Genomic DNA, 17,572 nt, shown 5'->3' on the forward strand with positions numbered 1-17,572 from the left:
TCTTTTCTGAATCAGGAGAAAAATATGCACAGATCAAGCATTGCTTACAAGCAAAAACAGTTTTAAATAAATATGGATTTTTATGTAAGAGGACAACAGGCGATGGATTTTCTCACTGAAGAAAGTGTTATTATGGATTATGGACTAGTTATTGTGATGTTTTTATCAACAGTTTGGACTCTCATTCTGACGGCACCCATTCACTGCTTTCATTTTTGGATGAACTGATCCTTTAACATAATGAATTCAATCTATTCAGTGCTTTTTGAATTTTGAATTTTCGTTTAAAACAATGTCTAAATGGCTTTGATTATCAGTAAATATTAACCAATAGCCAGCACGGCCTAGGTGACGTCAAACAAAAAAGAAAAGGCATTTGAAAGACAAACTTATGAATTGTGCACAGTAGGACAGGTGTTGAAATCACTACCTGATTGCCTAATCCTAGCCCTAAACCTACCAATACTAGGGGGGTAGTAATCTGGCGGGGGTCAGAATTTGGCACAACACCGGGAATAGGTCCATTTTCATGTCATGTTAACGTCATGGAGTTTGAGATCAGTTTTTTATTCACCACCAGATGTCGCTGTTTTGCCTAGACTCGATCAAGACATCAGCGCAGATAAATCCCCCTCTCTTAGGGCCATCGTGATTAAAGCAGTCGTTCGCACTTTGGCTCTGTTTCTGGAGTGGGGTAAAAGGGAAGGAACGAATATAAAGGACAAAAAGGATTACATAGCAGAAAGAACTGAGGGATGAGCAGAGGATGAGCGTGGATCATCTCTATTGTCAGTGGATGGAAAATATCCCTCTCTTTTCCCTCCTACTGTTGTTTTCTCTCTCTTTCTCGCTCTCCCGTCGGGCTTGTGTATTTGCTGTTTTAGCTGCCTGGAGAGAATGTGGAATGGAGAGAGGTTACCGCACCTGTGTGTGTGTGTGTGTGTGTGCGTGATGAAGAGAGTGACAAAAATGAAAACGGGGGGAGATGGAGTGTGTTTGGGCATTAGCATGCTGAGAGTGTCAGCTCTCGATGTCCCTCTCTCCCCCTCTCCATCCCTCATTCTATCTCTCACTCACCAATCCCTCTCTCCTCAGTGTCCATGGCAATTATACCATCAAAACACTCCAGCCAAAGAGGATAATTGCAACCTGAGTACTGCGGAGAGACTGAGAGGGAGAGTGAGTGAAATTGTGTGTGCGTGCGAGCGCGTTTTCTCACGTCTGTGGGATCTGAGAGCGCGAGTCGGTGCATTATATTGTATTCCTGAGCTTCTCCACCGCATTGTGAGAGTCATTCCGGTCAAAGATCAAAGAATATGTTTGCGGTGCTGAGAGGACAAGGACAATCCATTGAAGACATGCACACACTCACGGTTTTAATAATGTGCATTACCGCTGTCAGTTTCCTGAAGCTCAAGGTCAGAGGCGTAAACTCAAAACAGAGCTTCAGTAAAGAAGAGTTTTATCAGAAAGCTGCTGAAACAGGGGCTTGATCCAGCATCCAGTGGTGCGATGGTTACATTTAGTGCTCGACTGATATCTATAAAGCAGGGTGGCTGATAGCTGATATATAGATGCAGATATATAGATGATTAGCCCTAAAATTCACAGGCCTAAAATAATAATTTTATGTGTGCGCTGTGAAAATTGTTCAAACGTTTGGGGTCATTATATATTTTTTAAACATTTAGCACTTTTATTTAGCAAAGATGTATTAAATTGATCAAAAGTGACTGTAAAGATATTTATGATGTTACAAGAGGTTTATGTTTCAAATAAAAGCTGTTATTCTGAACAACTTTCTGAATAAAAAAGGGCTTCCACAAAATATTAAGCAGCACAGCTGTTTTCAACATTGATGATAATAAGAAATGTTTCTTGAGCATCAAATCAGCATATAAGAAGATTTATGAAAGATTATGTGATACTGAAGACTGGAGTAAAAATAATAATAATAAAAAAACATCACAGAAATAATTTACATTTTATTATGTATTAAAATAGAGAACAGTCATTTTAAAGTCGTTTTATGTATGCATGTATTTATTCATTTATTATCAAGCCTTGGCGAGCACAAAAGAGATTTGTTTAAAAAATATATAATATAGTATAGAATTTATAAATATAATATAGATCTGTTAACCTATATACATAAATGCTGTAAAAAAAAATATATATTTTTTTGTTACAGTACACTGACAAAAATAGCTTTGAAGCAGTTTTCTATCAAAAACTGATAAGAATTTTTTGCAAACAATAACAAAGTAATGGCAAGTAACACAATTAAATGTGAAAACCTGAAACGAATTCATTAATTTTAAGGCTAACAAGCTAAACCTTATTGTTAAGGTCACTAAAGATATATCTGAAAGCAGATGTGCATGATGTGCATAAAGCTTTTCGTAATTTAATTTTATACTGACACTATAGGTAAACCGTTTTTGGTCATCCTGCACAGTTATCGTCTGCTAATCTCAAAATATCTCCCATTTAATCAGCCTGGCTGATATAGCCATCTATAGATAATATCCTCTTTTTTTATATACTATAAACACTGACATTGATTTGTCTTCCCTAGGGTTTTGACGTCTATGTGGTACTAATTCTTGAGGACTGGATTCATTATTCTGTCCCTTCAGATTGAATATCCTCTAATTCAACTGCAGTTGTCACTCACTGTCTCCCCTCAGTCACCTTGCCCAAGGCTGAATGTGTGAGTGCTCTTTCCTCTCATACACACTTTCCCTCAGAGGCGGCCAATGGGCAAACACTTTGCCTGTCCATTGACCCCCTCAAACGTCTATTTCCACTCCTGCTTTCTCTCTCTCTCCCCGCTGGATACCGCATTTTCATTCTGCGCATATTACCGACTCATAATGCAATATGTTTGATCGTGACTCATTCAAATGAGACATTTTGATATGTCTCCCACCATTTGAAAGGATCGACATTCATGTGGCATTTTTAAAACACTGCTCGCAAATGGCTGCGTCCCTTTGGTGTATGTCATAGCTCTTTGTTAGAATTGCTCATGCATTTTAATATTGTTTGCTGTCAGTCATTTGGCTTCGGTTCAAAGGATTCAGTGTGAGTTGCTAATGTAGTTCAAAAGCCTTTCGGCCTGACCTTACAAAAGGTGTGTGTATGTTTACAGAGCAAATGGACTGTATTAACGGATAAGGAATTTAGCAAGGAATTTAACACCTGCATTGCACACTAAGTCCGTTTTTACAGAGAAATAAATTGAGTCAGAAATGAAACAGCCAGGAATCCGTTTAGCGTTAACGCCACTCAAAGTATGCAGGGTGTGTTAATGTCCTATCTGTACTGTGTCTGTCCAATATTTGTGTTTTTAAAACTTCTTTTCAATTACATTTGTTTACTTAGATCGCTCTATAGTTGCAAGCACCTTTTATTAATAAGGCTTTGTGTCACATTTCTTGTTTCCATAACAACAGCAGCCAGTGGTTATTGTGAACAGTTTGGTTGGTTGAGGGGTATTTCAGTGAAGTGGGGGAGAGAGGGAGTGATGGAAACAATGAAAGAGAGAGAAGGGGTGCTATGAAGAGGAGTGGAGGGACCGATAATCAGCTTTCACACATTGAGGGGTGGAGGAGTCTCTGATTATGAAGAGCTCTGTTGCTGCGTTTTCATTCCGGCCTTGCCATACAGTCTCATAGGGCACATATTTGGGGGAATACATAATCAAAAAAAGTCAATTTAGTAAAACAAAAAAAGGTTAGTAAAACTAACCTTTAGTTCTGAAATATTGTGTATATTATGTATCAGCCATTTATGCACACTAGTAAATATCCATCCTCTCTCAAAACACTCAATTCTACAAAAATTGTAATCTTTCCAACATGCTACAGTCAGTGTTACTACAATATAGCTCTAATTGTCAAGAAAAAGAAAAAGACATTGAAAAGAAATCTTAAAAGAACATGTGCACAGTTCCTATTAGAGTTCTATTATTATTTAGAACCTCTCCTAAAGCTCGAAAACAGAAATAGAATCCTTAGAGAAGCAAATATGTTCCTGTGGGATAAGGGATTTTTTGGAGCACTTCTTGCATTTTGCATGTTCTTTATTAGTAATTTATTTTAATAATGTCTTACTAGACATTTAAATGAGCTATAAAGGATTTAAAATTGTGAAAGATTTTCTTTACATTTCTTGTGATATATATACATGCTGCTCAAAAGTTTGGCTTGGTAAGATATATTCATGTTTTTGAAAGAAGTCTCCTATGCTCAACAAGATTGCATTTGTTTGATCAAAAATACAGTGAAACATTAATATTGCGTAATATTATCAAAATAATTGTTTGCCATTTTAATTTTTCGTAAAGGTAATTTATTCGATGCAAAGCTGAATTTTCAGCAGCCATTACTCCAGTCTTCAGTGCCACATGATTGTTCAGAAATCATTCTAATATGCTGATTTGCTGCTCTAGAAACACATCTTGTTATTATCAATGTTGAAAGTCATGTTTTGCATCATTTTTTAGGGAGACTGATTTTTCAGGATTCTTTAATTAATAGCTAGAACATTTATATATAACTATATAAGTCTTTACTTTCACTTTTGATCAATATAATGCATACTTGCAGAATAAAAGTATTTCTTTCAAGAAGTAAAATAAAATCTTACTGACCCCAAACTGTTGGGCATTAGTGTAGTACAGGGGCATTTTATCCTATAGGCTATGCGAATAATGTTCTGTGGTGAGAGAGAGAGAGAGAGCAGAACACAACGTAGATCTCTCTCTCTCTCTCTCTCTCTCTCTCTCTAAGAAAATGTCTCTGTTCTCTGCGTTTATCACTTTCAATCATATTTCCAATTGGATTTATGACTTTAGATGAAACCAAAAGCTTCTTAAATTGCTTGAATGAGATCCTATATTACTAATCAGTCATTAATTAAAAAAAGGTCTCCATGGTATACTTACCGTATATGTACATCACATTATTTTAGTAAATCGGGTCGTTTTTGATTGGTGCAGGCCCAAGTAGTTGCCCCACGTGGAGAGTGTGTGAGAGAGTCAAAGAGAGAGAGAGGGACAGTAAACCGTGAGTGAGTGAGTGAGTGAGTGCGCGCGCACCGGGGCAGCGGACATCCCTCCCTCACGCCTCGACGCCTACTGGCTGATCACCACGCGATAGAGTGCGCGAGGATGAGAGATGGACAGCGCGAGACAGGAGCGACATCAAAAACAGGAAACTCGGTGGCACTTTTAACGCGGATGCTGCCGGTGACAAGCGGACACCTCGACGAGACCGACATATAACACGACAGGACAGCGACCGACCGGGGGATGCTTTCTGACTGACTGTTTTGTAAGTTTTTAGATCTATTTCTGTGCCTTTTTTTACCTTTTGGGACATGTGCGTATTTGTTTGTCCTTGTCAAACGCGCCTCATCAGTTTAGCTGTTAATGAATCTGCGACACGAGCGCGCGGAGTTTACAAATGTCCGCTCTGCACCGGTATTCAAGCAGGAGCGATATATCCGTCTCCATAACGAGCAGAAAACTTTGATGTGAACTCTGCGATATTATTCACGGCGAGCTGGTTAATGCAATGTAATTAACGCAAATCAATTTCTAAAATTTATCCGTGAGGGTGTTGACCTTCCATCTGTTACATTTTTTTTTTCACGGCAGTTAAACGGCTTTATATTCCAGCAGTAATCTGATGACATCTGTGGTATTTGTGCCAATGAGGAAAAGGCATAAACGTCAGTTTAGGAGAGTAATTTCTATTAATCTGATTTTAGGATAGAATATGATTTTAGGAGTTTTTATCTATCTATCTATCTATAAACAAATCTCTATTTAGTACTACAAGGTATGAATTAAGTTAAAATGCAAATTTAGAGCTTTGGGACTATAGTAATCTCATTAAAATATTTACTGTCTCACCATCCATGTATTTGTGTTGTGCTGAGTATGTGTGTGGGAGAGGGAGAGAGAATGAAGGATGAGAGCAATAGAGTCAACAGTCTGAACAAACACAGGGTACAGCTGTCAGCAGATAGATAACGCACACATGCAGAGAGGAAAAAAAGAGCCGATGATGACGCTGATAACAATGAGAGGATTATGAACAATTTTAAACCCATCCAAATAGCTGCATATTTTTGTCTACGATTATACATTTATTATTCTCTTTTAAAGATCCTGAAACCAGATCAGAACGGAAAAGGAGGCTATGGATTCCCCTTCGGATCGATTTCATCAGCAGCCTTCCCAGATGTGTCCCTTCGAACTGTATCGCAGCCTGCCAGATTCCAACCCCTCAAGCCACCGATTTTCCCCCGGCAGCCTCTCTTCCCACCTGCTCTTCTCCCCTCTCATGCAACCCAACAGCGCGTCCCAAAGGTGGGGTAGTTTCCGACAGCGCCAGGGCTTGTTCCCTGGGCTTCTGGTAGATGATGATGTAAGTGAGGAGGATGTGTTTGGGAAGAGAGAGTTTGCCGTTGGGGCTACGGCATCTTCACAGCGCTGTCCTGGAGAACGGGGGCAGGGTTCGGTTCCTGAGCCTGGCGACTGGGGGCAGGATTTTGCAAGAGTTACGAGACTCAGGATGGACTCGGCAGCTAGAAGCGAAGAAGAAACGAGGAGAGAAGGGAAGAGGGGGAGGAAGAGTACCGCTTCTGTTAGAATGGACGAGAGGAAGGCAGCAGAACAAGGGAACAGGAGGGAAAGCAGGGAAGGTAGGAAGCGACAGCGGCAAGAACTGAAGCTCCAGCTGGAGGAAACCAGAGGGAAACTTCTGGAACTCCAACGCAAGGTGTGGAAAGTGTACGGAGGGCAGGCGGATGACGAGAAAGGAGAGGAAGAACAAGAGAACGGGGCGATCAATCTCGATGAGGTTGCGGAGATGTTTTCCGACAGCGACGATCCGCTCATCTGCAGTGGATTTTCTCCTCCACGCTGTTCCTCTAAGAAACCCAATGAAACCAATGGGAATGCCGGGATGTTTCCAGAGACCTCCGTGGACCTGGATTTGGAGTTAAATGGCGATCAGGTGTGGCTGGGCTGCAGCCTGGTCAGAGGTGAGTGGGAGAGCGCAGAAGGAGGGCAGAAGTTTGCTCAAGCTCTAAAACAAGAGCTAGCAAATGTTGTGGCTCAAGTTATCGACAGAGTTGTCCGCCTCTATGCTGAAACCGACCCCTCGGCAGTCACATCCACCACCGTTCCTCAAGAAACCAGCATGATGTTGAATCCAAACCCAGACCGGAGGCCGAGAACTCATGCGGCAGAGCAGGTGGAAGCGTTGCCACTTGTCACAAAGAGTCCTCAAGACAAGAGGGCCCCTATTGCTCAGAGTGTACACAAGGACCTCCTCCTTCCTCAAGCCAATCCCAGCCTTGCTCCGCTACCCCAGCCTCCTCTCCCAGCTCTTTTACCCCCTAGGAGCAAAGATCACTTCCTGCCCTCCTATCCCCCAGACAACCCCGTTCCCCTGCCCCTTCTTCACTACACCATGCAGAATTTCTTTACCCGCTCCCTCTCCAGTTTGCCTCTTCATAAGGACTGCCTGTCTGAGTCTTTCATGGACTTCCGTTCACACAACTCTGCGTTCCCACCCCTCCCATTGCTGGGCCATCTAGACTCCTCTCCGTCGGATAGAGCGAGGGAAGTAGGGATGAGAGGAGGCGGAGCAGGAGTGGTGGATGGAGGAGATGCAGCACTGTATCTCGCTGCTGGGTCAATATCCTTTTATAAAAGCTGTGAAAATGGATACACATGTATAAATATATATACACTACTGTGCAAAAGTTTGGGGTCACTAAGATATTTTCCAAAGACACTAATAGTTATATTCAGCAAGGATGTTTTAAATTGACAGTGAAGACATTTATAATGTCACTCAATATTTCAAATAAATGCCATTCTTTTGAACTTTCTATTCATCAAGGAATCCTGAAGAAAAACAATTCACGGTTTTCACCAAAATATTAAGCAGCACAACACTGATAATAATAAGAAATGTTTCTTAAGTAGCAAATCAGCATTAGAATGATTTCTGATGGATCATGTGACACTGAAGACTGGAGTAATTTCTGCTAAACATTCAGCTATGTCATTACAGCAACAAATAAAATGGAAAACAGTTTTTTTTAAGTTGCAATAATATTTCACAATATTACCATTTTCCCAGAATGTTTGATTAAATAGCCATGGTGAGCATGAGAGATTTACTTAAAAATTATTTTAAAAAACATTGCAGTTCCGTAACGTTTGAATGGTAGTATTTGTTTCAAACATTCCTTAACCATCTACACTCTCAGGAAGGTCTCTCTCCATGCCACCTGAAGAAAGCCAAACTCTTGTTCTTCTACACACGCTACCCCAGCTCCAGCACACTCAAGACGTATTTCCCTGATGTCAAAGTGAGCATCATTCATATCCTGAACACAAAATAGTATAGCTGTGTGTGCATAACCTGCACAGATTATATGGGCTAATGACTTATTGAATGAATTTACGCTGACCTAAATACAGCAGTGTGGCATGGTTTCCTTTTGAAACGCTTTGGCTCAATTAGACCAGTCAGAAAATGTTCCTGCATTTATAATAAATTAATATCTATGGAACTTTTATTGAAATTGTGTATTATATTAAAGCTGTATTGGTGTGTTTTATTTTAAACATCTCACAGTGTCTTAAAATGTGCTTACTTGCAATCATAATATGCCATCTTTAGGAATGCTGTCAGAATTAACATGCAGTTTCTGTTTTTCTCTACACAGTTCAATCGCTGTGTCACTTCCCAGCTGATTAAGTGGTTCAGTAACTTCCGGGAGTTCTTCTATATCCAGATGGAACGCTTTGCCCGTCAGGCAGCCAGAGAGGGGCTTGCATCTGCCAGGGAAAGAGCACTCCGCCTGGGCAGAGACACTGAGCTCTACCGCATTCTCAACATGCACTACAATAAGAGCAATGATTACCAGGTCAGTGTGTGCATGTGCACGTGTGTAAAGGCTCGAGTGGTGCATGTAACTCTTTAATTATGTGAATAAACATCATGTGCATTTTCTAGGTTCCAGAGAGGTTTGTGGAGGTATCTGAGCTGGCCCTGAGGGAGTTTTTCTCTGCCATACAGAATGGTCGAGATGCTGATCCTTGCTGGAAGAAGGCCATCTATAAGATCATCTGTAAATTAGACAGCCCGGTGCCTGACAGCTTCCGTCTGCCTGGCTGCCCCACTGACTCATACCGGATGGGTTAAATAGTTAATCACACACAAACACATGCACAGCCTCATTAAAAACAACTGTGCACGGATTGAAATCTTAAGTGCACAGAACAGTTAACAATTTGAATTAATGGAAAAGAACTAAGAATAAGTGATTTATTATCATCAACATGATGCAAGTATTACTTGTTTAAACATTATCTGACTGATAATTCTACTTTAGTCCAGCATTATTCCAGTAGGCACTGAAAAGCATTCTGATTAAATGGAAAAAAATGTTCTCATTTTATTTGCCGTTACATTAATGCTCATTACATTATCTGAAAATGCAGGCCTGGTTGACTTATGATTTTTTATATTACTTGTTACTTGTTGCAGAGTTTCAGTGAACCTGTGGTGTCGTGTAATAAAATAAATCAAACACTCCTTGCTGTCAGTCAATGCTACAATTTAGTGCTAAATGAATATGCAGCCTTACATGACATTTTACTGGCTGAGTACACTAAACAACATGAAAATGTCATATGCTCTACTGTGGCAGAGTAAAGAGACCATGGCACTCAAATGATTACCCTGAAGCTAAGCCCAAACACCTGACAGCAGTGGAATGAACCTCTATTGCAGTCAATACTAGATTTGTATAGTTTTACATTCAAGATTGGTTGACTAATTATTGGAAGTGTAAGGGCTTTTTTTGCCATGTGGAGTGATCTTGACAGAAACAAAAAATTAATTTACAAGTAATAAGGTCTTGGTATAATCATAATTATTGTAGTTATACACTAAAATCTAGTTAGAAGCAGGTAAAACACTCAAAACAGTTTTGTATTTACTAAAATAAGGTGGTATGGTCATTGTCATAATGTTGAGGCTATACTTAAGAGAAATGCAAGGGAATGTGGTTGCATCACACGAGTGTGTCTGCGCGCCGCCGCGGCTGATTAAAGACAGAGTTATTATGGCGCTGCCGAGGCCTCTGCTGCTGCTGGAGCTGCTGTTATACACCAGCTCTTTTATCTGCGGGATCATCACAGCCGCCTCTGTTACAATCACACAGGTATCTGCTGTTTGTTATTTCACATAAAAACACTAACAGACTTCACCTTGGTGTAACACGGCGCTTTGCGCACGGAAACACGGCAAAATGCACGTTTCAAACTTTAACAATGTTGGATGAAAACTTTGTTTAGCGCAGTTTTTTTGCAGTAAATGCGTTTTGTTTTTTTCCCTAGCAATATCGACATGTGAAATCGTAACTTTCTCTCTGGAGATATTTTGTGCTCGCACTCTCACGAGTTGCCCTCAAACTCGCCGGAGTCATGTGACTGAAGAAAGTTAGACTAGGAGTGTTTTTAAAAATGATTTAAAAGCGTCGAGCGTATTTAGCCGTACTGAACTAACACGTTTTAAAAGTAAAACCCGGAAGTGAAGAGAAACCGAAAGCGTGACAGGAGAAGCAGCTAAAAAGCGTCCATTTCTGTCACTCTCTTCACTTTTTTCTGTCATGTGACCAGCTGAGAATCTGCTCCCAAGGGTAGCTGGCTTATTAAAGTCAGATGAGCAGAAAAAGAGTGTAAAATGAGTGTTTTTGAAGACGCCTCAGTCAGGTTTCATCCTGCTAGCTCAGGGGAAAGAATGAAGGAGTGGGGGGAAATAACAGTATATTGTCCACTAAGCATAATGGTCTTTATATTGGTTTTTACTTGCCACACAATTTCTGAAACCTGACACTCAAACACCAAATCTGCAAAACCATCCACCAATTCTCGGCCTTTGACTCAGTTTTCAATTTCATAAAACACTTTTTGCAAAACACAACACAACTCTCTATGCAACATACAAAAATAAATAAACAGGAATTAATATTATTGCAAAGGGGTTTGCAAATGTTTGCTTTTGAGATGTGTTTGTGATATTTTGAGTATAGCAAAAAACTGTAATAAAGTACACTTTTGATGTAATTTCTTTTTAAAGCATTAGAGGCACAAATTCCATGTTTTTTAGATAAAAGATAAACTATTATCTAACACATTAAACATGAAAAGTTGGCTAACTATTTGAAACTCACAAATATCTGGATTCCACCTCTTCATTTTGACTTTGAGGTAGGCCTATTGAACATTCAACTAACCAACCGTATCCAAAAATTAAAAACAATATCATACTTTAACAATTTATTAAGCTCATATTCAGTGCATTATTTTTAAGTAACACAATTGGGATTTTTCCTAGCATAATATGAAGTAATCTCACTACTACCCTTTCTAACTTTTATGACTAAAAAAAAAAAAATAATTAAACGGCTCTTTCTTTTTTCTCCCTTTAGCTCTTTGTTGTACCGTATTCATGAGAATTGTTTACTTCGGTCATAAAATGCATTTTTATAACAGAGATTTATTTTTCTTTTTTCACTTAAACAGGGCAGTTTTGATGGGAAGTGCATGCTGTACGGTTCAGTGCGTCTGAACTCCTCATCCATCGGTGTGCTTTCATCAGGTTCTCCTTCCCTTTGTTACTTTGTATCAGCCATCTCAGTGAGTGTGGCCGTCTTCTGCTTTTCACTCACTCTCTACTGGATCTACATGGCCTGTGTTGACGGAGAGGTGAGAAGGTATGTCCAGGAATACAGTGAATCACGTGCTAGTGAGTTTGGTTTAGGAATGAGAACAGAGGTTATCTGAAGGTACCTCCGTTCCTGTTTCCTGTTATGCCATGCTGTAGTATGAATGGATTGCAGGAGTAACTAAACGGACATGATGCACTCATAAAAAAATAAGAACAAATAAGTTGTTAGTTAGTATTTAGATGTGACATTGGGGTCAGTAAGATTTTTAGTAAAAGAAATGCATACTTATATTTAAGTAACAATGCATTAAATTGATCAAAAGTGATGGAAATTACTTAAATAATGCTACAAAAAATACTATTTCAGATTAATTAAAAAATGTAGCAGCACAACTGTTTAATAAGAATGGTATTAATAAGAAATGTTGTTTTTTTTTTAAATGCCAAATCAGCACATTAGAATGATTTCTGAAGGAAATCAAAATATTAAAATGGAAAACACTTATTTAAAATTGTAATAATATTTCACTGTATTACTGTTATCAAATAAGTGCAGCCTTGGTGAGCAAAAATATTAACTACAAAAACTTGGCGACCTCAAACAGTTAAATGGTAGTGTGTATATATCTGTTAATATATTATGATCTAAACAAAATGATAAAAATCCCCTCAATGCACCATTATTAAATGAAGGGGGGAAACTAATTTCAAATTCAGTAAGAGAGGTTACAGCAGTCCTTGTACTCTCAGGGTGTGAAACATTGTTTATATGCAGTGTTTTTCATTAAAACATCTGAATACTCAGAATAATTTTAATACTTTAAGATAAAAATTTAGTAATATATATATATTTTCTAAAATGTAATGCAAACATTGTGCAATGTTGTCTGATATCAGAGAGAAATTATGGATGAATGTAACTCTTGGCTTGTCTGGAGTCTTCCTCTTCTTCTTCTTGGTGACGGGATGCATCCTGAAAATCGGCCGAGACAAGCTGTGTGACTCAGTGATTCAAACAGTGAAAAATATAACCAGGTGAGTGTGAGCGAGAGACCTCTGTAAAAGCTTTTGATTATTGCAGGCAGACAGTATTAACCATGATAACAACCAGAAATGACTTGTAGGTTTTGTGCATTTGCAGGTGTGAAGAAGCACAAAATAAGGCTTGGATGAGCCCTATAAGTGGGAGTCAGTTCTACTCCAGACTACACAGTGCAGAGGTAATGTAGCTACACACCTACAAACACATTGAGATACTATAATAGCATTGCATATATATTTAGAATTATTTTTTATTTTTTGTATTTTGTTTTTGTTTTTGTTTTAAATTCAGTTAAAGTTTTAGTAATTTGGTGTCATACTTTAGGCCTACATATCTTAAATCGTTTTTAAATTTAATTTTAGTTATTTTAGTACGTTAGGTTAACCTAAATGAAAATGAGAAATGTTTTGGTAACTAGAAAAAATTGTCAAATCAAATAAAATGTCAAATTTGATACATGGCAATTAAAAAATAAGATCATATTATATAATGAAATTATTATTTTATTTCATTATTTTAATTATCATAATTATTTTATTATGCAATGTCTGTAATTAAAATGGCCTACAAAAATATTATTTATTTTTAAATTTGAGTGAAATTTCAGGCATGGCAATTAAAAAATATGATCATTCCATATCATGAAATTATTTTATTTTATTATTATTATTTTTTTATGCAGTCTCTTTAATTACAAAGTCCTGAAAATTGTAATTTTATTTGTTTTATTAATTTTTTCCTCCCTAGCATCATCTTTAAGAAACTTTTTCTCTCTCTCTCAGACAGCAGTATGGGTGAATTTCTTCTTTTGGTTGATCATAGCAGTTCTGGTCCTGGTCCAACGTAACAAAGGGTCAGAAATCCGGTCAGAAGGAGAGGACCCATCAGCGGCCCCTTCTGAATCAGAGCCCTTCTTCAACCGCCCAGGACGTTCTTAGTGAACAGGGACACAGCTAATCTATGTTGCTCCACACTAAAGCAGTCTATGTGCTGCTTGAACACACTCACTCACACATACATACGCTCGCATTGACAATCGCACTGCTGGCTAGCAGTTTGGTAGCTGAGCCGAGAGGATTTTGGCAGCTTCAGTATACGGTCTTGATTTTGTTCACTAGGATTGCCAAGGGTTAGTTGCCATGGTTACTGATCTGTGGCTGGCAGCACAGAACTGGCAGGTGATAGTGTGCGGTTGCCAGATTGTTGGTGTGACCTGAACTGATTGAGACACAGCTTTATGTAAAGAGATCAAATCTGACAACATTGTCAGTGTTTTCATAAGCAGCAAAACGATATCAAAAAATGAACTTGAGGAGTTCATACTCAAATCTTCAAAAAAGGCTTTATATTTTTACACAATGACTATCTGGCTAAAACATTTCCTGAGTACATATATCAGTTCAAAGACTTTTGTAGAATAACAACCATTAAAGGGATAGTTCACCCAAAAATTGTCGTCATTTACTCATCCTCAAGTAGTTCCAACCCTGTATGAATGTCTTTGTTCTGCCGAACACAAAGGAAGATATTTTGAAGAAAGTTTGTAACCAGGCTGTTTTGGGGCACCATTGACTTCCATAGTAGGAAAAACATAGGCTATTATGGAAGTCAATGGTGCCCCAGAACTGCTCTGTTTCCCACATTCTTAAAAATATCTTCCTTTGTGTTCAGCAGAAAAAAGACATTCATACAGGTTTGGAACTACTTGAGGATGAGTAAATGATGACACAATTTTCATTTTTGGGTGAACTATCCCTTTAAATTGAACCTAACTTACCTGGAGTCAAACCAAGTTAACCACTGTACTGTAACTTTTAACTTAAGCCTGCTCTTTGTTAATGTACAACATTTTCGCCCTCTGCTGACTATTTTATGAATTACTCCATACATCCCATTAGACGGTGCTTGTGTGCCTATATTGTGGGCTAGGAATCTCCCATAAGTATTTTCCCCCCTAATTTCACATTTCTCCTACTCCTTGGCGTCCTTAACATGAGCAAAACTGTTTAAGAGCGTCTTTCCGAGAGTGTTTGGCTATTAATCTTGTGCCCAGCAGAGATGTCATTTTTTAATGGCTTTTTCCTGCACACAGCCATGGGAGGTAGGAGTGTGTGTGTTTGGGATGACGGGGATATAAATCCATAATTTGGCCTGTGATGGTATCTGCTTTCCATAGGCGAAGTGCCAAATCCGAGGTGCTGCCCACAGCACTAAACACAGTGTCCTTCCACCCATCCCGAAAACACAGTGTCCAGGTCCAGTGTCCACTAAATCATTCATCATCATTGAATAATTTCTTCTCCTCTTTTTCTGCAACTTTTTGTACATTTTCATTTTCAACTTGCTACTATTGTTTTAGAACTGCTGGTTATGGATTATGCACTGATGTTTTTATGAATACTAAATGTGTTGTATAACCCACTATGACAGAGTTTATCGCTGTGTGAAAATTTCAGAGCAATTAAATTTGTCAACCAAGTGCTTATGGTCTCACAATGTCTATATATTAAAGGTGCATGATGACTTCTTTGATGTTTTTAATTTAAAGATTTAATTTAATGGCACCCTTTTCCATACAATTTGAGGCAAGATGATGTAGTTTGTTTCTAAACAGATTTGAAGAATCACTTGGTCACCAATGGATCCTTTGCAGTGAATGGGTGCCGTCAGAATAAGAGTAAAAAAAACCTGATAAAAACAATCCACACAACTCCAGTCCATCAATTAATATCTAATATTTATGTGAACTTTTCCTTTAATAATCACCATTAAATACTGCAGGAAAGCTTGTACAGTTATTAGACGACTACATTGTTTGCTCTCAGTAAAACTTTATATACTTAAATTATATAAATACCTTTTTTTTGCATGGTATTCTCTTTCTCTTACATTGCTTTCTGGCAATTCTAATCTGTATCCATTAAAATTGCACTCTTTCTTTAAAGCTGCTTGCTAAGTTTTCGGGTCTGTCTCTCACGGACCTCGTAGACGTGTTTTGTGTCCAGAAGCTCATCTAGTGCTCGTCGGAGGCGGGCCATGTCCAGCTGTATGGTCTCACACTGTTCCCGCAGGCTCTGGGTCTCATCGTGCAGCTCCACTGCAGCCGCAGCCAGCTCTGCACTGCGTTCCTTGCACTGTGTTTGTATTCGGACAGCGTCCGCCAGTATGGACTCCACACTGGACACCACCGAATTGGTCTGGGCCTTTACTATCTCAGTCATCATCTGGCAGAGAGAAAGAGGAGAGTATGGCCATAGGTGAAGATTGAAAGTGAAATGAGAAATGAAGGAATATGCTAATACAGGGGATTTCAATTTTTTATGTCTTTTGAAAGATGTAGCTACCTTATGCTGACCAAGACTGTATTTATTTAATCTAAAATAGAATAAAGAAGGAAATAGCAAAGTTTCTTTCTTCTGCTTAACACAAGATATTTTGAAGAATGTGAATAACCAAACAGTTGCCGGTGGTAGCCACTGATTTAGAATAGAATGGAATATACTTCATTTTCCTATTTCTGGAAAATTCATAGTATTCTGTAAACTTCCATAGTATTGAAAAAAAAAATGCTATGGAAGTCAATGGCTACCATAAACTTCGGTCACCCACATTATTCAAAATATCGTTGTGTGAGTGTGTTCAACAGAAGAAACGCATTCAGGTTTGGTACAAAAGGAGGGCGAGTTAACAATAACAATTATAATTTTTGAGTGCACTATCCCTTTAAGATAACACAAAACTTTAGTTGTTCTAAAATATATAGGCCTATATATTTTTAAACATATAATCACTAGTCTACTTCTAAATGTCGACCAAAAATATAGATGACTCGTCTTTTTTTGTGCATCAAATGCATTCTACACCTGCTTCAACCGGCAGAAACTCACGAGCTGCGTCCCAAAGTGTAATTAAATGAATACTAGCAGACATGAGTCAGTCAAAGTGAAAATGCATCAGTCGCGACGCCTCATTATACAGCAGCAGCAGCACTCGGTTTGATCCGCCGGGCTTCAAGCGGCTTACAGAGGCTTACCGAGCCTCACATCTTACTGATTGCGAGCATTAGCTCCTGTTAAAACACGAGACAGTACAAAAAACAACAGCAGGTAAAGTAGTAACAACCTCAATGACTCCATTAAAAAAAAGGTATTGTGAGTGTTTTATGCAGTTCTTGTCTTTGACACTTAAGCATCCAAAACAAACTTTCCTACAGTTGTACGCAGACAGCTCAAAAACGGAAATTACCTTCCACATTAATCAGACAAGATACCAGACTTACCAGAGTGTTCCTTCTGTCTTGGTCATGCAGTTTTTCTGCTTGCCGTCTCTGAGCGTGTCAACGTGACTGCATCTGTTAAATCCGTGATTTTCTCTAACGAGTGGCTTAAATCTGCTTCACCTCAAATTAAATACGACAGGATTAAGAGAGAGACAGGGGCAGACTGAGACTGAGAGAGGCATTTTCATAACAGGATTCGATTTACAATTTGTCTAGCATTTGAATGTAAAGTAGACTATAAGGACTAAAAGAGAAAAGTTCTTGCAAATAAATTAATATGAATCCCGAGCTATTAGGAAACATGTAATACCAGCACAATATAACCTGTGTGTCCACTTCGGATTGGTTGTTATCGCTGCTTGTTCCAGGTATGTTGACCTTCACAAACTTTAACACGTCTTTATGAAGTCATATTAGACCTAACGGGGACTTAGACTTAAAAACATTGAACTCAATCGGTGACATGAAGCAGCTCAACAA

General features: G+C 38.7%; 2 protein-coding genes across 2 annotated transcripts; both read left to right on the top strand.

The window, feature by feature from the left end:
• The first annotated feature begins 5,026 nt into the window (after positions 1-5,026).
• LOC306880566 (prospero homeobox protein 1-like) lies at positions 5,027-9,641 on the top strand. The gene is made up of 5 exons (XM_079434173.1): positions 5,027-5,339; positions 6,179-7,718; positions 8,293-8,400; positions 8,761-8,961; positions 9,051-9,641. Exons 2-5 carry the CDS (start codon positions 6,213-6,215, stop codon positions 9,237-9,239), a joined length of 2,004 nt encoding a protein of 667 aa, XP_079290299.1. The 5' UTR covers positions 5,027-5,339; positions 6,179-6,212; the 3' UTR covers positions 9,240-9,641.
• A 459-nt stretch (positions 9,642-10,100) lies between these two features.
• Positions 10,101-15,296, top strand: LOC306881861 (transmembrane protein 179B-like). Its single transcript, XM_079436197.1, has 5 exons — positions 10,101-10,263; positions 11,627-11,817; positions 12,669-12,806; positions 12,913-12,991; positions 13,596-15,296. Exons 1-5 carry the CDS (start codon positions 10,165-10,167, stop codon positions 13,749-13,751), a joined length of 663 nt encoding a protein of 220 aa, XP_079292323.1. The 5' UTR covers positions 10,101-10,164; the 3' UTR covers positions 13,752-15,296.
• The last annotated feature ends 2,276 nt before the right edge of the window (positions 15,297-17,572 follow it).

The sequence above is a fragment of the Barbus barbus genome, assembly GCF_936440315.1.
Source record: "Barbus barbus genome assembly, chromosome: 2".
NCBI lineage: Eukaryota > Metazoa > Chordata > Actinopteri > Cypriniformes > Cyprinidae > Barbus > Barbus barbus.

Excerpts from the sequence above, each read along its gene's own strand:
- LOC306880566 (XM_079434173.1), top strand. The coding sequence starts at position 6,213 with ATGGATTCCCCTTCGGATCGATTTCATCAGCAGCCTTCCCAGATGTGT. Across the intron at positions 8,401-8,760 it reads CGTATTTCCCTGATGTCAAA|TTCAATCGCTGTGTCACTTC; the intron begins GTGAGCATCATT and ends TTCTCTACACAG. Across the intron at positions 8,962-9,050 it reads ATAAGAGCAATGATTACCAG|GTTCCAGAGAGGTTTGTGGA; the intron begins GTCAGTGTGTGC and ends TGCATTTTCTAG.
- LOC306881861 (XM_079436197.1), top strand. The coding sequence starts at position 10,165 with ATGGCGCTGCCGAGGCCTCTGCTGCTGCTGGAGCTGCTGTTATACACC. Across the intron at positions 10,264-11,626 it reads CCTCTGTTACAATCACACAG|GGCAGTTTTGATGGGAAGTG; the intron begins GTATCTGCTGTT and ends TCACTTAAACAG. Across the intron at positions 12,992-13,595 it reads CCAGACTACACAGTGCAGAG|ACAGCAGTATGGGTGAATTT; the intron begins GTAATGTAGCTA and ends TCTCTCTCTCAG.